Source organism: Rhipicephalus sanguineus, chromosome 11 (genome assembly GCF_013339695.2).
Source record: "Rhipicephalus sanguineus isolate Rsan-2018 chromosome 11, BIME_Rsan_1.4, whole genome shotgun sequence".
Classification (NCBI taxonomy): domain Eukaryota; kingdom Metazoa; phylum Arthropoda; class Arachnida; order Ixodida; family Ixodidae; genus Rhipicephalus; species Rhipicephalus sanguineus.
Genome location: NC_051186.1, coordinates 96,884,272 through 96,909,440, shown reverse-complemented (window position 1 = coordinate 96,909,440; position 25,169 = coordinate 96,884,272). Strand labels below are relative to the sequence as shown.

Below are 25,169 nucleotides of genomic sequence, written 5' to 3'. Positions count from 1 at the left end.
CACCACACAGAATTACATACGTATGCAAAATTTCGCAAACGTTGATGCACAAATAGACAAATGAGTTTCATTCCTCTCATTTTCGATGGAGGCGGAAATGTTTGAGGCCCGTGTACTTATATTTAGGTGCACGTTAAAGAACCCCAGGTGGTCGAAATTTCCGGAGCCCTCCACTACGGCGTCTCTCATAATCATATTGTGGTTTTGGGACGTTAAACCCCAGATATTATTAGTTTCATTCTTCTCATTGCCCCCTCCCCCCCCCCCCCCATTCCTAGCGCGCCTTTCACTATGTTGTGCCAGTATTTGAGTGCAGTGGCCGGAGCATGGCGCTGTGGATGAGGCTGATAGTATTGTTGCAATAGAGTGCCGAAATTATAGTGAACAATACCACCGAAGCAAATGGGGAGCCACTGCCATATTGAGAAGAAATGTCTAAAAGTAAGGAAACCCAACCTTATTCTGGATTGAATTGGATAAAAACCAGCGGGAAACACGAACCACAGAGAAAGCACACGACGGGACAGGCTGGCACTTACAACTGATCGAAGAATGCTGGAAACGCAACATTATACCCGCCGACAACCACCTTTGCGCGTGCGTGAAGCAACCATGCCACTTTGTAAGTGCCAGCCTGTCCCGTCGTGTTCTTTCCCTGTGGTCCGTGTTTCCCGCTGGTTTTATTGCGATAGCAATAATATGGACAGTCTCGGCTGGAAAATGTCCGTCCCCGTCGCCGCCGTCATTCACCGTATAAGTATGTATATATATATAGAAAAGCCACGAAGAAAATTAATTCAGAAATTCTTTCCGACGCGCGAAATCGAACTGGCGACCTCTCGCTTTGCAGCCTGCCGCCTTAGACGTTAGGCCGCGACAGCACCGTCTTTCAGCCTGCTAACGGCGAGCTATTTATATACACCATGTACTTCAGCATGCTTTCTTAGTTGCCACATAGATGGCGCCATTTGCGCGCGTGTGGCGCGCTTTAAAGATCGTCGCCCCGCTCCTGCGAATGCCGTTGCTCTTCGCCCTACAGGGTGTTGTCGCTTTCGTGCGCTTATCTCGAGGAAAGAAGGGGCGGCTGGTGGGGTGCTTCGCTTCGCTCGCTGCAGCTGCCGCGTTTGCGAAAGGAGCGCGCTGTTCAAATAGAAATAAGTAACAACTGTGACAATTAGTTCGCGCTCGTCTTGTGTGTACCTGTTCATTCGTTCCGTGCGTCCTGCTTTATGTTTGAGCAGTGCGCTTCAAGTGTCGAGCTGTGACGCATTAGTTCGCGTTCGTCCTGTGTGCGTTCTTTTCGTGCGCCCTTTGGGCTCGAGCGACGCGCTGGCAATTTCGAGCTGCTTTCCGTTCTTCGCGTTACATTCCAATTTATTGCTGTCGCATTCATTGCTTCGCCGTTGCGGCAAAACTGTGAATTTTAACACGAAAATGTTTTATGCCGGGGTCCACCAAGTACATCCGTCACGGATTTGACGTTGATAAAATGGACGCCAACGGGTGAGAAAGAAAAAAAACAAAAAAAAAAGATCTCCCGCTGGGAATCGAACCCACGACCTTGCGGCCGCGACGGCAAGTGCCCAACGCCCTACCGACTAAGCTAACTCGGCACTTGCAGAACACGGCGCGAACGCGCCTTATGTCTTTCACACATTCTCTTTCGCACGGTGCTCTCTGTTGGCGATGTAGGTAGGCGGGGAGGAGCGGGGCGGTGCCGCCGTTTTTGAGAGGTGAAAAGAAGTAATGGTTCACGATCGACATTTACTAGCGCTTAGTCTGGGATTGCGTGCGATATCGGAGGTCATGGTTAAAACGTCTCGGTGTGCGTCGGCACGCTGGCATCGCCGGGGCACCCTTGACGCAGTTCGTTCTTTGCCTTTCGCTTCGTGTTAGCGTGCGTCGGCTCATCGGAGTAGTGCAGCTTCCACATGCACCAACGGGATTTCTCTGCCGCCGACTGCTTCGACTGCGAAAGCACCGACTAACAAAACTGCTGCAATACGCGTTGCAGAAAGGACGCGATTTCGACGGGCGAATGTCGTGCCTTGGGGGAGCGAGACCAGCGCCTGCGAGACAGAGGCCAGCGGGACGCACGCGTTTGCGGCTCAGGCTACGAACCTCTACCTCCCGTGTTGCTGAAGCGCAGTGTATGGTAGCGTATGCATGAGCGCAGGCGTCAGTCACCCATTGCTAGAAAGCGCACCCCGTGCCGTTTCTCTCCTTAATTGACGACGTTTTGAAGAAGTGCATACCGGGTAGCAGGGTTGATTATGAGATTGTTGATATCATCCTTGCGAGGGATTCACGAATCGCTGTGTCCAAATATATGTTCACAACGTCAGCTAGCACAACGGTTTAATCATGATCATGGGCGTTAGTGGTCACGATAGAGACATGCCGTCAACATGGGTGCATCCACGTCAAACGGTGCTATAGCGGCCAAACAGAAATAGACATTGTACAAGCTCTCATATATCACTACACAATAAGCACTACTTCTGTGAAGACAGGTTTCACTTTCGTGTTATACCGATTCCTATGACGGAGGAATCAGTCATGTTTTTTTTTTTCATCCAATTCGACATCTACCAACTAGCCCAGTCCATCGCCTTGCTATTCTGGATTACCCTCGGATACAGCACCTCCAATTAACATCGTGCCATTCAATTGTCATTGTTCTTATCAACCGAGAAATCATGCTTAGAGAAATCATGCTTAGAGGAGTAAACTGTGACGAAAGCATTAGCACATCAGCACTAGCGTATATAGAGAGAGCGGCTGTTTTCGTTGCCTGGAGAAATGGTGGCATGCACGAGGATGTCGCTGCTTCCCGAACATACCGAGCAGCTATCCAATCTTCGTGGCAACATTGAATAACTTCATATGTGGAACCGTAAATCAACAGTGTTGTAGAATGCATACATTTCCTTACATCATTTGCTATAAAATAGCCTAACTACCCGATGCTACCCGTAATCGAGAAATATTCGAGAAATATCATTTCGATTCGCACTTGATTTTCGTAATTCTAATTCACTTTTATTTATATTCGCACACACCTAGTTATAATTTAAGTGAACGTTTGCAGCTTCTGGGCCACGTTTAAGATGTTTGAAATTGAAGGATTGTCCAGGCTAAAAGGCAATATAGGGGCTGAAGTCCCACAATGTATCGCATCACCACGACACAACTCAATAAGCAAGCTACAGCGTGACGCATCAATAGCCTCCTCAGACTGATACGTAGTCAGAGTTTCGTGCAACACTTTCCACCGGTGTGCACGTTTGTGTTATCAGAAATTGATAAAAATGTTTTTGTACTATTCTTGAATTTAATGTGTCCACGTGTGTGCGCAATTAGGGTGAAAAAATGATAGACGTTACACTTCAACTACTCTTGTAGAAAAGTCATCGTTATCCAGGACCATCGACAAGATGAGGTAGCAGCCACATCAAACATAGCTCGATTGCACCCGTACAGCTTAAGTGCTACTAAATAGACAGTAGAATGTGCCTGTGAGACGTAGTAACACACCTCGCTGCTAGCTTTTTGCTTGCAGTCACAAACCCTTTACTACCTTTCTTTAAGACTATACTCATTCATTTTCTGCTTTGTGGTTTTAGTCTTACGGCCAGCATATACACCGTCCATATTTATGCTCTGTAATAGTGCTTGTATACTCGATGTGTTTAGACACATATTTTTATATAGAAGCAAGGCAATAAGGTCGTCTGCAAAAGCGATAGATGTCTTACTTATTATTATTATATAATTTATTAGTTTGGGGCAGTTTTCCCAATTCCACGATATTCTAGCATTTTGAGGGAGCATGCTATGGCAAATAAATTTCACTTTCATATGCAGCTTTTATTCAACATAAAAAAGCATTTTTCAGCTTAAATTGGGAAAACGATATCTAGTAGAGCAAAGCCAGCCAAACATCATAAACTCTATTATGAAGATGAAATATACAATAGAGCACTTTGTTTTGAAAAACTTTTCACCTTTTTTTATTCCTCGTGCATTTACTTGTACTATTTCAGCACTTGGCGTTTGCTAGAAACGGCTATTTTTGGATACCTGCTCTTATAGTCAAGTAGGAAAATAACGTACACTATTATGCTTCTGCCTCTTAGTGTTTTTTACACAACACAACAGTTCTACTGGGATGAATTTGCCGCAAATGATTTTTTTTGTGTGGGTGAAGTTGTATCGCGTTGGTAAGGTTGTTCGGCAGAAAATGCTTTTCTTTTTGGTTGAGTTCTTAACTTAAGACTAAATCTGTTGTCAATAAACTACTTGTTCAAATTATGGGAGAAAAAATCTAGAGAGGCCGTTTTCTTACGAGCGCTAATACGAGTCCCAGTACAGCGTTCCGTTGCATCTGGATGCTGTATTACCTGTAAATAAAAAAAAAACGGTCACTTCAGAGGAAATGCCTAAACCACAATTTTTGGGAGCGCATTTCCTAGATGCATCTTTCTTGTTAGCACTTCACAAGGCAATATTAATATTAAATACGAAGCATACATTATTAGCGACCAATCGCACAATACATAAATGGCACGTGATTTTTTTCTGACAGTGCCTCGGACGAAATTTTTATACTGTGCATTACTGCGTGTGCTTATTTGAGCAGAACGTCATTCGTTTTTCTTAGTTAACAAAGCTTTGCTAATTCATTGCCTTGTTGAGACTAACAAATATAATTTCCACTGTCTTCTGAAGATTGTGTTTCAGTGGCTTATATTTATGTATTTCATGCTGCATTCTTGGTGTAAAATTCTTCAAAAAAAAATGCCAGGCCTGTGCGGAACACACAGCACAGTCACAGCGAAATGCCATGGGCCTTTCTAGAGTCCATGGTAAACCTACCTGGGGCACCTAATACAAGTACACTTGCAAGGTACCCACTACGCCATAAATCATCATAATTTTTGTGAAGTAGGGAACCGCCCACTATGCCATTATTCGTCATCCTGCGGAGAACCTAGGTACCCGCTACACGTCTGTAAAGCATTATGTGCACTTTGTGCTGTGGCTGATCACGATGAAGAATTATACCCACTGCGCCATAAATCATCATAATTTTTGTGAAGTAGGGAACCATCCACTATGCCATTATTCGTTATTCTGCGAAAAAGCGAGGTACCCGCTACACATCTGTAAGGCATTATGTGCACTTTGGGCTGTGGGTGATCACGATGAAGAATTATACCCACTGCGCCATAAATCATCATAATTTTTGTGAAGTAGAACCACCCATTATGCCATTATTTGTTATTCTGCGGAAAAGCAAGGTAGCCGCTACACATCTGCAAGGCATTATGTGCACTTTGTGCTGTGGCTGACCACGATGAAGAATTATACCCACTGCGACATAAATCATTATAATTTTGTGAAGTAGGGAACCACCCGCTATGCCATTATTCGTTCTTCTGCGGAAAAGGCGAGGTACCCGCTACACGTCTGTAAGGCATTATCTGCACTTTGCGCTGTGGCTGATCACGATGAAGAATTATACCCACTGCGCCATAAATCATCATAATTTTTGTGAAGTAGAACCACCCACTATGCTATTATTCGTTATTCGGCGGAAAAGCGAGGGTACCCGCTACACATCTGTAAGCATTATGTGCACTTGTGCTGTGGCTGATCATGATGAAGAATTATACCCACTGCGCCATAAATCATCATAATTTTTGTGAAGTAGAACCACCCACTATGCCATTATTCGTTATTCTGCGGAAAAGCGAGGGTACCCGCTACACATCTGTAAGGCATTATGTGCACTTTGTGCTGTGGCTGATCACGATGAAGAATTATGCCACTGCCGCCATAAATCATCATAATTTTTTAGACAGTAGAACCATTCACTATGCCATTATTTGTTATTCTGCGGAAAAGCGAGGTACCCGCGGACACATCTGTAAGGCATTATGTGCAGTTTGTGCTGTGGCTGATCATGATGAAGAATTATACCCACTGCGCTATAAATCATCATAATTTTTGTGAAGTAGGGAACCAACCACTATGCCATATTCGTTATTCTGCGGAAAAGCGAGGTACCCGCTACACATCTGTAAGGCATTATTTGCACTCTGTGCTGTGGCTGATCACGATGAAGAATTATACCCACTGCGCCATAAATCATCATAATTTTTTGTGAAGTAGAACCACCCACTATGCCATTATTCGTATTCTGCGGAAAAGCGAGGTACCCGCTACACATCTGTAAAGATTATGTGCACAGTGTGCTGTGGCTGATTACGATGAAGAATTATACCCACCTGCGCCATAAATCATGATAATTTTTGTGAAGTAGGGAACCGCCCACTATGCCATTATTCGTCCATCCTACGTAGAAGCGTGGTGCCCGCTACATAATACATCTTTAATGTATTATGTGCACTTTTTGCGTCGCTCATAACGATGAAGAATTATGGCTGAGCCTTTGTAATGGGTTGGAGGCATTAACGACCCACTCGTTGCGCTATCTGATTGTGTGACGCCTGGTTGTTATTTTACTCTTCTACCACGCTATATCACAAGCTTAAATGCGATTCTTTGCCAGACGTGATGCCTGTATAGGGTCCTTTAGGAGCTTGCTCCTTTTGCTGGGGGGTTGTCTCTTGTCCCTCCTTCCGTGTACACTACTCTCATTGCTCCCGCTAGAGGCGCAGCTGTGCCCTCCGTTGATTCAAGGGCGCGTTCTGCGCTATCGGCGGAGCACGTGCCCTTGAATACTGCACTTGAAAAAAAAAATAAAAAAAACTAGGGCACGCGCCCTCGGCATGTGCTCTAGTTTGATAGGAGACCGCTAGAGTGTCGCGCCTTAGATAGCGCTCGCTCTTGGCGCACTTCATTTCCATTTCGCCGGACATCACTCAGTGCACTTCGCTACCGCTACTCATCATGAACACCGAAGAAGCCAAGGCAGCAGCGCCGAAGGCTCGCGATGCAGCAGCCACGCGGGCTCGCCGCCAAGACCTTGCGGTGAAAGCTCGCGAGGCCGAAGAGAGACGCCAGCGCCGACAGCAAGCAGAAGCCACTACCAACACCGAGGCGGCGGCAGCAGCGAGGGCTCGCGTTGCCGAAGCTAAACGGGCTCGTCGACAAGCGGACCCCGAGTCGGAAAGGACCGCGAGGCCGCAGCAAATCGGGCGCAAACACAGGTGGACCCCGAGCTGAGAGCCAGCAAAGCAGAAAAAGCCATTATACTAAAAGTAAAATGTTCCCCCGAGCTTTTGTGATCCGTAAATAAGCTCTTGAACAAAATGCATATATTGCATCAATATGAAAATGTGTGTATATTGTGCATCAATATGTAAATTATAAACATTGTGTATATAATGCGTATATACAATTACACCACAGCAGCTCTTGTTTCACATCAATATATGATGATGATTGAGCAGATGTACAGAGTATTCACGGTTTACCGGATTTAACCTCTGGAGCAAGCTCCTTCATAATTCACTTCGTGAATATGCTGTGATTTTTTTTTGTGACGGAGTTCCAAGCACCAACGTGGCTCTGTATGCAGTTTAAAGCCCGTTCTAACTTGGCTAGAAGAAAAAGCGGAGTATTTACCATGGGGTACCGAGTGTTTACTTTGTAGGAAACCTGAATTTACAGAACATGTATTTGTAGATGGTTGGAGTGCGGTCTTCTTTTGGGATATTATGCGAAGAACCCTTAAAAAAGAATTACCGCTCACGCCACACGGTATTCGTTATTTAGCTACAGGTCAAAGCACTGTGCCCTATGACATGTTTTTTTCTCCTCGGTCTTCACAGTAATTGGAGAAACCGAAATTCTGTAAGGAACTGTGACATAAATCCGAGACCGGTGAACTCTTACTTTACCGAGTTGGTGGGCAGACCAAGCGAAGAGTTTCGGAAATTGGAATATGACGAAGAAGTGTTGGTATTGTTGGATTCTCCGGTCAAAATGAAAGTTTTGTAATCTCAACCGCATGCTAAAAGCGCTGCGGTAGGAAAGTGTTTCCTAAGGTCTGGAAATGAAGAAAAAAAAACATGGTTGATCCCTCCGTCATAGCAATCGGAATAACACGAAAGTAAAGCGTGCCCTTACAGAAGTAACTGAATGCTTACTGTACATTGATATAAGAGAGTTTGCACAATGTGTATTGATGTCTGGCAGCAAATGGCACCGTTTAACGTGGATTCATCCGCTTTGATGATTGGTGGTACATCTCCATCCCGACGACTAACGTCCATGTTAAAGGGGTCATGAAGCACCCCTTGGGCTGATTGAAAAAACTTATCCTGCGGAAAGCTGACACGGCTATGAACTGCTCTGCCAAATATTACAGTCGTGCGCGCCGCGTAATGGCCACAAGCGGAGCGCGAAGTTGCCGTTTCCCCAGGCACCCTCTTTTCAAACAGAGGCCGGTTCTCACTCTCGTCGGTGGGCGGGGCGTCTGTCCGCTGTACGTCGCAAGAGACATAGCATACTTATTGGCCGATAGCCGACGTAAATCGAGAGCGGCGTTCGGATCAGATGCGCTTCTTGCCGCGGGGTGCCGCCACTTGCCGGCGCCGCACTCCTCAGTACACGGTAGCCGCACTCGCGCAAGCGAATCACAGCGGGAGAGCGATCGCGTTTCATGACGCGCGCTGGCGTAACTTCTTTCGCCCATGCCATCCCTCCCTGTCTAGCTTCCAGTGCGCTCGTCGGCACGAGAAAAGAGAGAAAGCGCTGGGAGCGTGCGCCAAACCCCGTAACTCCGCTGATTCTTGACGGACTCGAGAAATTTTTGCGGCAATCGATTCGGGAGGCAGTACACTCCGATACTGAGGCCATTACATCATTACTTGGAAAAGTGGTTCATGACCCCTTTAATGATTAAACAAACCCTTATGGTAGCTGTAGTAGTTAACGGGGAAAGCTTAATCAGAGAACGAGGTGTGATAGCCAGAAGAGCGTCGCATATTGGACGCGAATATTGGTCGCCATCCCACGGCATGTTAAAATGTGTCGTGCCGCCCCGGTAGCCCGGCCGCGATTTCTCTCGGGGCGAGCGCGTGAGCGTGGAACGCGGTGTTACAGCCGGGTGAGGCAGGCGCGCGTCGCAGAGCTATTTTTGGTTTGTATTAGCGTGATGCTATGAGCGAGGACGACGCTTTTACTACGCTTGGGCAAACGTCGCCACCTCGCGGTATGTTAATGCATTGACAAAATTCAACTTCTATTGAAAACGCGCCCAACGGGCAGGACGCGTAACGCGTTGCAGGTGCTAGTCGCGGAGGCCGCAGCAATGACGAATTACTTTACCTTACCACTCCCAGAGGTCAACACCACCTAGCCGACCAGGAGAGTGGTAGATATAAAAGGCGCGTTTGTAATGTCTCCAGAGTCCGTGACCGTGGCGCAGTGGATAGCGTGCCCGGCCTCTGTTGTTGCGGACCGAGCGGTCGTGGGTTCGATTCCCGTTGACGGTACCTTTTTTCCTTTGCCATCTGATCATGTATATTTTTTGACGTCATTTCCGTGACGGAAATACGTCACTGAAGTCTTGGTGGACCCCGGCATAAAACACTTTCGTGTTAAAAAAAGGAAAAAACAGCGTGGCTTTGTGGTAGAATACTCGACTTCCACACAGAGGGTCCATGTTCGAATCCATCCATCCTGAATATTCTTTTATCATTTCATTTTTTTATTTCGCGCGGTAGCGGATGCGATCACCGGCGGCGGCGGACAACTACGGCGCCAAAATCGCCTGTTGTTGTGATCTCATACTAGCTTTCGCTGTAAAATGTTAGTAGCAGTAAGATATTCAGGCCAGTCGATCGGGATCCGCTGTAGACTCACTGAGTCAATTGAAGTGGCAGGCCTAGATGTATTGCAAACAAAACTACTTTCGTGAAGAAGGCTCGCATATCATCGACATGGTCTCAGTTTTACAAGCAGCTTCTCATAAGCTGAAAATAAAGTTGCATGTTTGTCCTTCGCAGTGAACATGTGTGCTCTTCTACAGAACTTCTACAGCTATAGCGGCAGGCGCACGTTCAAACTAAATTAATAGCGCCCTCACTATACTAACGAAGCTCTATAATGCGACAGCATGTGCTGAATAGAAAAAAATTCAGGAGCCCTTTCCCAATTAGGGAAATAGGGGCAAGTGATGGGGAAAAGGGGGAACGCTCCCTTTCTTCCTACGCCCACCCCTGTGTGCACGCCTATGTCTCGAAGTTATTGTGGGAAAAGTGTGTAGCAAGAGCAGTTCTTCGGGATTGTATGCAGGAATACGTTTTTAAGCGCGAAGCATCTATCTATCTATCTATCTATCTATCTATCTATCTATCTATCTATCTATCTATCTATCTATCTATCTATCTATCTATCTATCTATCTATCTATCTAGCCGCCTACGTCTGGCTCCTCTTGTGATCGCCTCCTTAGCTTGGTGTAGTCCAAAATTGGCATGGGAAGGTAAGAGGATTTGACGAATATGGCTGTCGGATCATGACATGAATAACGTGAAATCCTGTCGCGTACGTTGTCACTTTCCTTGAGACGTGTGTGGCACATACCCGTTTACCACGGGCCGTGGTGTATGTGTATGCGCCACAGGTGATTGACAGTTTATTATCTACCCAGAACGGCGAGAGCAGATATTGGTAATTTATATGCGAGAGCGTTAAGAGTAACCTACAACGGTACCGTTGACCGAACGAATGGAAATAATTAAAATTAGGATCCCATCAGGAATCGAAACCAAGCATTCTCCGTGGCAGTCAGGTATTCTACCACAGAGCCACGCCAGGTCTAAAAACTTGTTGGAAAAATCACGCCATATCCACGAAGTGACTGATGATTGAGGAGCTGGCTCGGAGAAGATCGGGAAAACCCGTGAATCTTCCGTACACGTCCTCTACCATCATATGAAGACGTGACACACGTTGTTATATATATACATATATACACAATGTTTTATTAATTGACAATTATGATGAACTATATACAGAATTTATAATTATATACACATTGACATGGACAGCCCACGTTGCTGCTGCATTACGAGCCCTCCGCTCCGCCGCTTTGTCTTCTTAGTTCATGTTATTAGTATAGAAGCGCACTGACTGACGACCGTCGAAAGAGAGAGGAAGCGCGCAGATGTGGCCCTCTAGCGGTCTCCTATCAAACTAGACCGCGCGCCGGAGTGAAGCGAGCGTGCGCATGCTACAGTTGGCTATGTTACTTGTGCTTTTGCTTGCGTTAATATCATCATCAAGGCGCTCGAAGAACAGAGGAAGAAGACTTCGCTTTCGCGCGAGCTTGCGCTGAGCCAAGCTAGGATGGGTCCAAGTTACGGCGCGGGACTTCGCCCCAGCCTAAGAACCTGGCGAGCCAGCTCCTAAAAGAGCCTACGCAGGCGTAATGTCGGTGCTATGTCAAATGTGGTTGTGGTGCTGGTTATCTAATTTTACAAGAAAGCAATAAATACTACATATGTATGCTCCTACGATAGAGGCGTCGTATCAGATTGACGTCTGTGGTTCGAGTGTTGGCTCCGCTTTTATAGCAGTCTAATAAACAATGCATTTGTATCCCTATGATTCATCAAGCTGTGTTAAAGCATTCTTGCTCGACCCCGGAGGAATGCAATAATGAAAGTTACGTATGATATTCACATTATTGCACCATAAAGTGCACTTAGTTTCGATAATACTGACGTATGTACCCTAACGTGAGGGCGGACGTCATGTCGCACCATTAGTTACCCTTTAAACGCCAGTGTTGTCGACGTGCCTGGTAAGCCCACGAAGTGCCCCAGCTACACATACAAAGACACGTCGATCCACCTCGTAACGCCTGGCTCAAAGCCATATAAATACAGCATAAAATACTAGCTGACGACTTCGCATGAAACCGACTCCCACAACGCGTGGGATCTGCCGAATTTTTTCTGCTCATGAACCGAAATTTCATATCGCACCCGCTTTTTTGTTGGTTGCATGAGCATTTTGTTGTTTTCAGTGGGCAAAAGTACCAAGATTTTATCTCCAGGGTTTAGTGTCCTATGTACTGCTTTGCGGTCATAATAGATTTTCTGCTTTTGCTTGGCTTGGCCTAATTCCTGATGTGCTATTTTACGTTTCTTCCGACCTGTTTCTAAGCACATATGTGTATGTGCTCTTTTCTTCCGCTCCTAGCTCTTACTTGGACCACGACTCTTTGAGAATTGTTACTGGCCTCTGACTGTTCTCCCACTAGAACATTTCAAACCGAGAGAACCCTAAGCTAGCCTGTGGTACCTCTCGATACGCAAACAAAATCCCTGGGTCTTTCCTTACACATTCTTTTTAACATTGTTTTCAGTGTTCCATTGAACGTTCCACCAACCCGTTGGCCATCGGTTGGTATGGTGCTGTTAGCTTTTGATCAATGGGCATTAATCTGTTCACTTCGCTCATGATCTCCGATGTGACGTTCGTTTCCTGTCGCTAAGTACCTCTTTAGGCACCCCGTATCGTGCAAACATATCCGCTAGGGCTTCCGCTACCTGGATGGTATCTATGGTTTTTAGGGCAACTGCATCCGGGTACCAGGTGTCTACATCCACAAGAGTCAACACATATCTATTTCCCTTTCCTGAAACTGGGTAGATGGGGCCTACAATATCTATAGCCACCCTGTCAAATGGTCAAATGGTAGCTCCATGATTGGCAGCCTACCTAACGGGACCAGCCCTACTCGCCCTTTAGCCACTGTGTTTTGGCATACGTCACATGATTGGCGTATCTTTTCACATCACTCTGCTCTCTTATCCAAAAGAATTCTTCCGTGATCCTTTCCAACGTGTTTTTGTATTTCCTGGTGACCGGCCATTATGCTATCATGCCCCAAATTTAACACTGTTCTCTTTAATTGCTCAGGCACCATCAATTGCTGTACTTCCCGACCAGAGCTAAACACACACTTGCGATTGACCAGCCCGTTCTGATTGATAAATGCGCTACCGTTCTACTCTTTTTCCTTCTTATGATTTCTCCTATTCTTTCATCACCTGCTCTGTTTGGTGGGTCCTTCTTTTGCAACTCACTGAACTGGGACATTGTTATGTCTAACCCGTTAATGGCTACGACGCGCAGCGGTTTCTGTCTCGGTTCTCTTACTTGCTGTCCTAGTTTGTACCGCCGCTGTTATGTCTACTTTAGTCTTCTCTCCTTCTTCAGTCTCTGAGTCTCCCTTCTGTTCTAGGCTTTTATTCGCCCCTCTCCAAGATGGATCGGGATCATCTGTCTTCCTCACACCAGGTACATTTCCTACGATCAATTGTACAGGGGGTCCTCCACACACCTCGCTGTCACCAGCCCTGTATAAAGGGGGTCGATACTTGTGTCCTTGCTTCTGGCAGATATTTGATGGACCTGTCGACAAAAGTCACTGGCTTTACTTGCCCGGCCATATTCTCAGGTGACACAAAGCTTCTCCTTACTAGTCTAGTACCGCACCGCCACGGTGGTCTAGTGGTTATGGCGCTCGAATGCTGACCTGAAGATCACGTGATCAAACCCGGCCGCGGCGGCTTCAATTTGGATGGAGGCGAAATGTTTGAGGCCCGTGTACTTAGATTTAAGTCAACGTTAAAGAACCCCAGGTGGTCGAAATTTCCGGAGCCCTCCACTACGGCGTCCCTCATAATCATATCGTGATTTTGGGACGTTAAACCCTAGATATTATTATTCTTGTAAAGAGGTTTATTGGGCGAGCCGAACGAACGGGTGGTAGCTCGGAAAAGTACGCAGGTAGAACAAGATGGTGGTGTTCCAACGCCGATCTCGTGCCTTTCTCTCGCGATGATGATAGCTGAGCCCGTGTCTTCAATGTCTTCCTTTCTTCATTATAATTTCCCCCGTCGAGAAAGATGAAGCCACCTTGGCGATCTAACAGGTGGGAACAAGCGGGTCGAAGTACGGCTTGAGGCGTTCTACGTGAACGATATCACGTCCACGCCGACGACGGTCGCTGGGCGGCGTAAGAGGCTCAATGGCGTAGTTGACGGGTGAAGTACGCTCGACCACGCGGTAGGGACCATGATAATTTGAGAGTAGTTTGGGAGACAACCAGGAGCGGACGGCGGTACATGCAGCCACACAAGTGCTCCAGGAGCGAACGTTGCGGCAGGAGGATTATTGTCATCGCGGGTCTCTTTCTGGCGCTGTTGGTCGGCCGTAGTAAACTGTTTGGCTAGTCTGTGGCACTCTTCAGCGCAACGGGCGGCGTCCGACACGGGCGTGCACTCGGAGGCGTCTGGTGAGTATGGCAGCAAGGTATCGATAGTGTGTGACGGCTGGCGACCGTACAGAAGGAATAATAGGGAAAACCCAGTTGTGACTTGCGTAGCGGTGTTATACGCGTATGTCGCAAATGGAAGAACGAGGTCCCAGTTTGTTCGATCAGATGCAACATGCGTCGCAAGCATGTCGCCCAGAGTCCGATTAAACCGCTCAGTCAAACCGTTTGTCTGAGGGTGGTAGGCTGTACTCGTCCGGTGTACAATGTGGCACTGGTGGAGAAGTGCTTGGATTATATCGGAGAGAAATACACGCCCACGGTCACTCAGAAGTTCGCGAGGAGGACCGTGACGAAGCACAAATCGATTGAGAATAAAAGATGCGACGTCCTGTGCTGTCGCTGTGCGAAGAGCAGCGGTTTCGGCGTACCGTGTAAGGTGGTCCACGGCAACGATAGCCCATCGGTTGCCTGCCATTGTCAATGGCAATGGTCCATAAAGGTCAATTCCAACGCGGTCAAATGGACGGTCTGGGCACGGAAGTGGCTGTAATGAACCTGCTGCAGGATGTGGTGGTTTTTTCCGCCGCTGACACTCGTGGCAGCCGCGAACGAACTGGCGGACGAAGCTGAACATTCCGCGCCAGTAGTACCTTTTCCGTAGACGTTCGCAGGTCTTGAAGACGCCGGCGTGAGCACATTGCGGGTCGGAATGAAAGGACGCGCAGATTGTAGAGCGCAGCGTTCGGGGAATAACTAGGAGCCACTTCCTACCATCGGGTGAGTAGTTACGCCAGTACAAAAGGCCATCCCGAATGCTGAAGTGTGGTGCCTGGCGTCGCAGTGTTCGAGTGCTCCGAAGCGGGGGTGCCTCACATAAAACGTCAAGAAGCGAAGCTATCCATAGGTCTTTGCGTTGTGCAGAAGAGACGGTGTCCACGTCAAGAGCTGACAACGTGGGGTCTATAGTGGAAATGGTTGAAGACTCTGTAGATAATGGGGACCGCGACAGTGCATCAGCGTCGGCATGCTTGCGGCCGGAACGGTATATAACGCGGATGTCATATTCTTGAAGCCGAAGAGCCCAACGGGCAAGACGACCTGATGGATCCTTTAGCGAAGACAACCAGCATAACGCGTGGTGGTCCGTAACGACATCAAACGTACGGCCATAAAGGTATGGGCGGAACTTGACAAGCGCCCAAACTATCGCCATGCATTCTTTCTCGGTGACGCTATAGTTCGACTCAGCCTTGGTGAGAGCTCTGCTGGCGTATGCGACGACATACTCGGCGAACCCATGCTTTCGTTGTGCGAGAACCGCACCGAGGCCGACACCGCTGGCGTCAGTGTGAACCTCAGTGGCCGCTGTAGGATCGTAGTGCCGCAATATAGGTGGTGATGTGAGGAGACGACGGAGTGTCGAGAATGCATGGTCACACTCGGAAGCCCATGACGAAATATCGGTGGCGCTGCTTAAAAGTTGGGTCAGAGGCGCAATAATAGAGGCGAAGTTGCGCACAAACCGGCGAAAGTAGGAGCATCACCCTACGAAGTTCCGTAACTGCTTCACAGTCGTCGGTTTGGGGAAGTCGGCGACAGCACGTAGTTTGGCCGGGTCTGGAAGTATACCGTCCTTTGATACGACGTGACCGTGAATCGTAAGTTCCCGTGCAGCGAAGCGGCACTTCTTGAGATTGAGTTGGAGATGCGCATTCTTCAGACACGTCAGGACGTGGTTCAAGCGTTCCAGATGTGTTGCGAAATCTGGCGCAAAGACAACAATATCGTCGAGGTAGCAGAGAGAGATCTGCCACTTCGAACCCCGTAAAACCGAGTCCATCATGCGCTCGAAGGTGACAGGCGCATGCAGAGGCCGAAGGGCATGACATTAAATTCATATTGGCCTCGAGGCCCACCACTGGAAACGCCGCGGCGCCACCGTCGGCGTGACGTGCTTGGCAGAATCACGTGGTCTCAGCGGCCGCGCCGGCTGCTTGTGGCGCACTGCCGCGTGCTTTGAAAACGAGTTTCAAGTCCCACATGCGCTGCGGTCTGTTCAAATTCGGAAGATTCTCTCATTTTCTACCCAACTGAAACCATTGTAATAGAGTGGCTGCCTCCGAAGGCGACGAACATGGGGCTCTACCGCTCGGTGCCGCAGTGCCGCGCTTACGCAAAGGAGCCCAGTGTCAGCCTGCACTGGTAACCGCGGGACAAGAAACAGCGTGAAGCATGGGTTGTAAAGCTAAGAACCGGCAAGTAGCCATCCGCCACGAGTCTTGTGTGCAAACAAGTCCGCGACGAAGACATTTGTTACTGCGTCGGGGCTGCGATGTTCGGTGAGTAGCAGACAGCGCGCACTGAGACGATGGCTCGCGCGCGCTTCCCACCGGCAAATGATGCTTACCTGCCACAGGATGGTAAAAGCGCTACCTTTTACCACGTGCGATGCCATCTCAGAACCCACCAATGCGACCTCTTGATCGTCGGCCCCGTGCTCAGTGTCCAAAAAATCGGCTGCGATGCGCAAGTCATTGTTTAGATACGTTGAATTAAAAACCGCACCGGATCCTAATGCATTCGTTAAAGATGACTAGAAGGCGAAACCCATCTTCTTGTCAGTCGATGTACTGATTCTCCCGCGGCCCCTCCAAAAGCGTTCTGCACCTAACGCGGTTTTGCACGGCCCCCGTGACCGATCACGGGGGCAATGCAAAGCGACAATGACGTGTGCATACGTCATCATGTGACGTCACATTATGTGACGTCATAATGACGCTACATATTTTGGTGATCTGTGACGTCATGATGACGTCATGTGTTGACACCATACACGTGACGATATTTTTTGCATCTACTCGTGTTGACGCCGCTGACGGGGACCGCCGACGGGCAACCTTCCCCATTTGAGTGAGGCATGCATGCTTCTAAGCTACATAAATTTTTTGCATTGCCTCCGTGATCGGCCACCGATGATCGGTCCACTGGCCAACCCCATGTATTTTCTTGGAGCCTCATTTATTTACGTGGGAAAGATGCCACCCTGTTGGCGTTACACACGACACTGCTGCCAAAATTGCTGGGGTACACGCCAAATAATTACTCTCCTGTTTTGCGTCTGCTGGTTGCTGGAATACCTTCTATTTTATTCACCGCTATTTCAAGTTCATGTGGGTCCTAGTTCACAGCCGACGTTTGCAGAAGAAGTCCGGCAAACGTTACTGTATTTTCTTTCTTTTCCTAGGCGTCGCATGCTACTACATGCTCGGTCTCGTAGACTGGTTCTCTTCCACGAGCAATCTCGAAGTGGTGAAGCTTTAGTCTATGAATTTGTTGATGACAGAGAGCGGCAAGTTCACTGGAATGCAAACCGAACGATAATTAAGGAGCATTAAAAAAGTCGTCGCATTTGCTCACGTTTTGTGTGCGCACCAAACGAAACGAATACGCTGAATAAAGAAACAGAAGCAGCGGCATTTGCCCGCTGAGAAGACCGATCAATACGCAGTGCGAGACAACTTGTCAAATGACATTGAAACGTACCCGAATTTATACCGAAAAAGAAAAAAAACACTGAATCGTCGGGACGGCAGATCACAAAGTTGCCATGCGCACCGAAGCTGCAGTTGTAAGGAAATTGTTTTTGAACTGCTCTGATAGCGTCCGCAACAGTAGTTTGTTTACTCACAAATTCTCATATTTTGCGGCCTAAAGTTGACAGCGCGGTGCCAAAACGCGCTCGTAGCAAAAGCGAAACCATCAGTACGAACATACATGCAGACGCTCATACATGTCATACCGTCATACGCTCATACCGTCAGTCGTCGCGAACCCGTGCGATCGCTGGCTTGGGGCTTCTTTCTGCTATGCTCCGTTTGGTTATACAGGCAGTCTACTCTAACGAGATATTTCACACAGTTTGCACTCAGCGAGTGACTACCTTTCACGCATGAAGCCGGTTCAGGGGTCTCCAACGCGGTGACAGCGTGAAGCGGGTGCTCGGTTTTCTGCAAAGAGACAGCGACTGTAGACTATCTTGTGCTTTCAGTTCGTCGAAAATGATTATTTCGACAGTAAAGAACACAGTTCATTTCGAAAGTACTTACAGAAATGCCCTGAAGGGCTTACGCGAGGTGTTTTTGTAGAGCGCCGACAGCAAAACCTATGGGGAGCGCGCCGGCGGTATCCTGCCTAGCACGCAATCGAGGCGCGTCCGATAGAGGGAGACTCCGTAACTCCTCGAGGACAATAGACCGTCGAGTGTCACAAAGGCTGTCTTTGGACGATCAGCATCTGCTAGGGGCACCTGCCAATACCCCGAACGCAAATCTAACGATGAAAAATACTCGGCGCCTTGTAAACTATCAAGGGCATCGTCAATCCTGGTCAAAGGGTACGCGTCTTTTCGAGTGATCTTGTTTAGGCGCCGGTAATCCACGCAGAAGCGAATCGAACCATCCTTTTTTTTTAACTAGAACGACAGGTCATGCCCATGGACTTTGTGAGGGTCGAATAACGTCGCGTTGAAGCATATCGTCAACCTGTTCGCTAATAACTTGGCGTTCCGCCGCGGAAACACGGTATGGTCTTTGTCGCACTGGCGTGTGGGAGCCGGTGTCGATGTAATGAAGAATGGTAGAAGTTCGGCCAAGGGCAGGTTGAGCAACATCGAAAGAATCGCGGAATCGGTGCAGTAGCTGGAGAAGATCAGATCGTTCAAATGGCGACAGTCCGTCTGCGATCGACGAATTGAATAGTTCGGAAGCTGGTACATCAGAGGTGTTAAGGGCACTGATGGCGTCGAGGTCGCTACGAGATGAATCATGCTGCACAGTAAAAATTTCTTCCTTATCAATGGGCTGCACGCATCCAAGAGATTCACCCTTAAACAGGTTGATGGGATACGGAAGGGGATTAGTGAGGCAGAGACCACTGGTTCCATTCGAAATTGAAATTGTCGGATAAGGCAGAAGAAGTGGTTCCCGACTAAGCAAGAGGCTCGATGGTTCAAAGAATGCAGCTCCATCACACACGCCGTTGCAAAACACAGGGAGCAAAACAGGTGCTGTCGGGGGAATTTCGGTGTCTTCTTGGACGACTAGTTTGTGTGCGGCTTGATCATTGTGGCCGTATGGCTGGTCGTACAACGGGAAGAGTTCAAGTGCGGATCTGGCACAATCGATAACAGCCTGATTGCGCGATAGAAAATCCCAGCCAAGTATGATATCGTGAGAGCAGGAGGAAAGGACGATAAACTCAACATTGTAGGGGTCCTCCGCGGTGATGAGTCGGGCAGTGCAGGCGGCTGTAGGCCGAACAGGTTCTCCATTCGCGTTACGTAAGGACATCGCATCAAGAGGCGTGGTCACTTTTCGAAGCTTGCGACAAAGTTCAGCGTATATAACGGAAACGGCAGCACCGGTATTGACAAGAGCATATGTATGGGCGCCTTCTACAAAAACTTCAACAATATTCGACGGCAGAGTTCGAGGACTTGAGCATTTCGACAGCGCAGTTCTTGCCTCCTGAACTGCGGCGGCTAGTTTCCCTCATTTTCAGGTGCTGATCGACGACGCATGGGTGACACGGAGCGGCGACGGGGTGAAGGTGCGCGACGAGACGTAGGTTCCAGATATTCACGTGAAGACGTGCTTGAGTGAGCATCCGAACTGTCAAAGCAAGAGCGGGGACGATCCATGTAGTTGTTCTGTGAACGGGTGTCTGTGTATCCCGGCACTCGACGTCGGCAGTGTTGGGCGACATGGCGAGGGCCGCCGCATGCAAAACAGATCGGCCGGTTATCGCGCGTTCGCCAGGGATTTGTAGCAATAGGAGCACCCCACGTGACAGGTGGAGGAGTCGAGGCTACGGCTTGTGACATTCCATGGAATGGTGGGGGCTGTTCATGTTGTAGATGCTGCCGCTTTACTGCCTCAGCATAAGTAAGAGGTGCGGTGACAGGGTGCTGCTGAATGGGTACCGGCAGCGCCTCCGAAATTTGTTCTTGAATGACGTGTCGGAGCACGGGAGCCAACGGGTTCGGTTGCCGCAGTTGCTGCTGCTGTGGGAACTCTTGGCGCTGAGCAAACGGCAGGAGTCAAAGCTGACGTGCCATCTCCTCACGCACAAAGTATTTCATTTGTGCGAGAAGGTATGAGTGGTCAGGGATGACGTCCAGTGCAGCGAGCGGTTGATTAGCCTGTGATGAACGTCGGGTGAGAGCTCGTTGCCTTCTCAATTCGTCGTAGCTCTGGCACAGAGTTACCACTTCGGACACCGTACCAGGAGACTTCGCAAGGAGCATTTGAAAAACGTCGTCGTCGACACCCTTATAATGTGCGGTATCTTCGCACTTTCGCTCATTGAGGCATCCACGCGCCTGCAGAGATCGAATATGTCTTCGATGTAGGCGGTAAACGTTTCACCTGGTTCTTGTGCCCGAGTACGCAGCCGTTGTTCTGCGCGTAACATCCGCACGGCAGGGCGACCAAAAACTGCGGATATTGCCTCCTTGAAAGCGGACCAGTTCTCGAACTCGCACTCGTGGTTAGTATACCATAGCCTCGCCACGTTAGCCAGGTAAAAGTTCACGATGCTTAATTTAGCAGCGTCATCCCACCTGTTGGGTCCACTAACTTTTTCGAAGGACGACAGCCAGTCCTCGACGTCCTGATCTTCCGTGCCCGCAAATATCGGGGGGTCTCGCTGGCGAACCGAGCCGGGGCAAACGGCGGCCGCGAGAGGTGGTGCCTGTTGGGAAGCGTCGACTTGCATGGTCGGCTGCAATGTGCGGGATCGTAGTTCCAGGGTGCAGGCGATGTGGGTACCCCGCACGATCCACCAAATGTAAAGAGGTTTATTGGGCGAGCCGAACGAACGGGTGGTAGCTCGGAAAAGTATGCAGGTAGAACAAGATGGTGGTGTTCCAACGCCGATCTCGTGCCTTCCTCTCGCGATGATGATAGCTGAGCCCGTGTTTTCAATGTCTTCCTTTCTTCATTATACTTGGATTGTTGTAGCTAACGACTACCTCACCAGCTACGCCGAAACAAGGCTACGTAGGTGGCACTGCCTTTGGCCAGTGCTACCGAGGTAGCCAAGTTTCTCGTTTGGAAAATCATCCTGCGTTATGGCTCTCCAGAAGCTCTCATCACCGACAGAACTCTGCCTTTACTGCTGCCTCAACTCAGGCGATCATGAGGTACAGCCAGACAAGCCACCACCGGAGCACGGCCTATTACCCACAGACAAATGGCCTCAACGAGTGTCTCAATAAGACCATCCCCGACATGCTGGTCTTGTATATCGACGTCGGATGACATCCTTCCTTACCTGGGAGACGTGGGATGACATCCTTCCGTACCTGACTTTTGCATGCAACACGGCTGTGCATGAAAGGACGCGGATGACGCCATACGAGTAGGTCAATGGAAGAAACCAGGGAACGCGAAGCTCGGGGATATACTGCCGAATACCACCGAGAAAGAAAATCTGGACGTTGCTACCTACTTGCAGCGCACCGTAGAAGCTCGACAGCTCGCCCGCCTGCGTTTAACGAACCGGCAGAGGGTCGACAGCGGACACTACAATGTTCGACGACGCAACATGGCATACCAGCCCGCGCTAGCACGGTAATGACGCGGTAACGTGTTTCCTCTTCCGTCCTCCGATTGCTATGGAGAGCGGCTGTACGTTGGGCTCAGACACGCGTTCTCTGGCTTGCATCAAGCGCGGGCACCGCATTGTTGCAATCGGAGTCGAAGCATGGCGGCGCCCAGTACAGTGTATTCCATTAGGTTTTCCTGATAAGCTTGAGCGCGCAACACGAACAGTACAGAGTTTATTCTGGGACTAGCCCGGCCATAAACGAGAACGCTGACCTTTTGATGCCAAACGCATGAAATGCGGGCGAATAACGTGTTTTGTCTATGAACACGCGGACTTCCGCATTTGGCGTCATGACAATGTGACAATATATCCCACATATAAACGTTAAATATCAAGTCTTGATCTTCGCTTTTTTGCATCGTTCATGCTGACGGCGACGCCGCCACCACCGGACACCGACGGTCGCTTTTCGCGTTTGATGAGGCATCTAAGGGTTTCGCCTTAATTAGCCAATGCAAATGTCGCAGGTAAGGTGCATTTCCACCAGTATTCTTGGCGCACTAGTCTAGCATTTTGGACTCATTACGACCACCGGCACATTAAAGTCCACTATGCCTAACATTTTTATGTACACTGCATGACTCTTGCTATAAGAAAAGAAGTCACCTGCAGTATGTACAGAGCTAAAATGTTATCTTGCACAAGGTTTTTACTCCATCCCTTAGGCGAATATGCCTTCTTTGTCCATTCGTCTGGAGCGTTATCCATTACGGGGAGCTCTGGCGCTTCCGAATTTTCAGCGAAGAGTCCACCTGCTTGCATATTTGCTGAAAACAAGACAAAAAATTAACACTACAAACGTGACCAAGAATGGATGTTTTAAACCACTTGAATGAGATGTTGGTGATAACGTGTTGTTTGCTTGGTGAATCATTCAGATGACGCAGCGCCGCCAGATGCCTTATATAAATGATTTCAGTTTCACAGCGCTGCACTGATTTAAGGCCTCTGCACATGTCTGCGCAATCCATTTACTAAAAGGTAAGCACACAAGAAAACTATTGTTATTATGAGGGGATCGTGGTGCACTTTTGTTGAGTCTACACTCATAAAACGAGCAGTGGGAGGTCCTCCTTGAATGCTCAGACCCAGGCGAGCAATTAGCCCCGCTAAAATTATTCCAGAGGGTAAAAAAAAACGCCAGGCCTGTGCTGAAATCGCAGCACAGTCACAGCGAAAGCTGGAAGAGCGGCGTTTCTAGAGCCCGTTGTAAGCTCTCTTGGGGCTACAATAGAAGTACACTAGAATGGTACCCACTACGCCATAAATCACAATTGTTGTGAAGTTGGGAAGCACCTACTTAGACATTATTCGTCATTCTGCGGAGAAGCGAGGCACCAGCTACACGTCTGTAAGGTATTATGTGCACTTTGTTGACGCGACGACTCATGACGATGAAGAATTATGGCTCAGCCTCTTGTAATGGGTTGGAAGCTTTAAACGACCCACCAGTTATGCAATTTGCATTGGGTGACGCCTGGTCGCTATTTCCCTCTCCCGTCATGCTGTATAACATACGTTGACGTGGGAGAGAGACGGGGGGGGGAGAGAAGACCTTTACTGAGACCCCGAAGAAATGGATCATGCGCTTATGGGCTTCCTTGGTAACCAATACAAGTGCACTTGCGAGGAACCCACTACGCTATAAATCATTGTAATTTTACTGAGACCCCGAGGAAATGGATCATGCGCTTATGGGCTTGCTTGGCAACCAATACAAGAGCACTTGCGAGGAACCCACTACGCTATAAATCATTGTAGTTTTTGAGAAGTAGGGCAGCAGGCACTGTGCCATTTTTCGTCATTCTACGGAGAGCCGTGGTACCTGCTAAACACATGTAAGGCATTATGCGCACTTTGTTGATGCTGTGCCTGATGACGATGAAGAATCATGGCAGAGCCCTTTGTAATGGGTTGGAAGCATTCAACATTCTATTCGTTGCGCAATTCGCATTGTGTGACGCCTGGTTACAGAATTCGCGTCGTGCGACTTTTGGTGCTTATTTTACTCTTCTACCACGCTCTATTGCATATGCTAATGTGGTTCCTTCCCGACATGAAGCCTGTATAGGACCTTTTTGCAAAGCAGTTTCAAGCACCGGCATGGCTCAGAGGTTGAATACTGGGCTCCCACGCAAAGGGCCCAGGTTCGAACCTCGTTCCTTCCTGGAATTTTTTTCTTATTTAGTCTTTTTTCTTATTTCGAGCGATACTGGTTACGGACACCGGCGGCGGCGGACAACTACGGCGCCAAAAACGGCCGGTGGAATGATCTCATAACAGCTTTCGCTGTAAAATGCCTCCACAGTAACAATATTTTATTTAACATATAGCTATTTAAAAAAAAACATTAACAGCCTGACTGGCAACGCAACATACACTGCTATCTCCAGAACACAATGTCCAGGCTAGCACAATGCACATCACAACACAAGCAAATATCACGGCACAATGAACGTAATGAATACATGTTATCATGAAGGAATATGAGTTGCTCCACATGATCAGGTAGCAGGCGCTCCCTTGTAACAGAGACAACACACCCCCCTGCCACTGAAAAGGCATGCTCGCTTGGAACAGAAGTGGCTGGTATAGTTACATGGGGCAAAGCTTTGCCAGACTGGGGTATCTGCAGGTGCCTACAGGCCGCCACCAGTCACGTGGGTCACTGTCTTTCTTCAGAAGTGGTCCCGAATAGTGAACGAGTGGTAGTGCGGTACGTTACGGCCACATAATATTCAAAATATACGGTTACATGATCGCCAACAGCGCTGCACGTCGGAGATGCAACAGCAATAAATCATACGTATTGGGGCGCTCGTCGCAGGCAGATATCGTGCCTCCGTGTACTTGAGATGTTTATCGCTCCTCTCGGCAACGTTTTTAGCGATACGAACGCAGCAGAAATCTGGAAGACGAGTTATTTTGTGCATGATAATCGAATCGCATATTCGAATTTTTCGAATATTCGAAACCTTTCGCATACACGATTTTCGAAACTTTTCGAATACACGATTTTCGAATCGAATACGAATATATCGAATGTAACATTCGACAAATATTTCATACTTTCGAATATTCGCACACCCCTAGTTTTTATACAAAAGATATTCTTTTTTCTTCTCAAGCTCAAACAGTTTCGGAAGCACCAATAGGTTTGAGTACTGTTATTTATTAGTGTTAGTTTTTCTAACGTGGTCGCTAGGTGGTGTCGTGCACGCGAACAAAAA

General features: G+C 48.3%; 1 protein-coding gene across 1 annotated transcript in view; it reads right to left on the bottom strand.

The window, feature by feature from the left end:
* The window catches only part of LOC119373325 (uncharacterized), a 58,571-nt gene extending 35,870 nt beyond the window's left edge, over window positions 1-22,701 (bottom strand). The window contains exon 1 of the mRNA XM_037643352.2: window positions 22,546-22,701. Coding sequence (XP_037499280.2) covers window positions 22,546-22,701 — 156 coding nt within the window. The remainder of the gene's footprint in view (window positions 1-22,545) is intronic.
* Window positions 22,702-25,169: the final 2,468 nt, after the last annotated feature.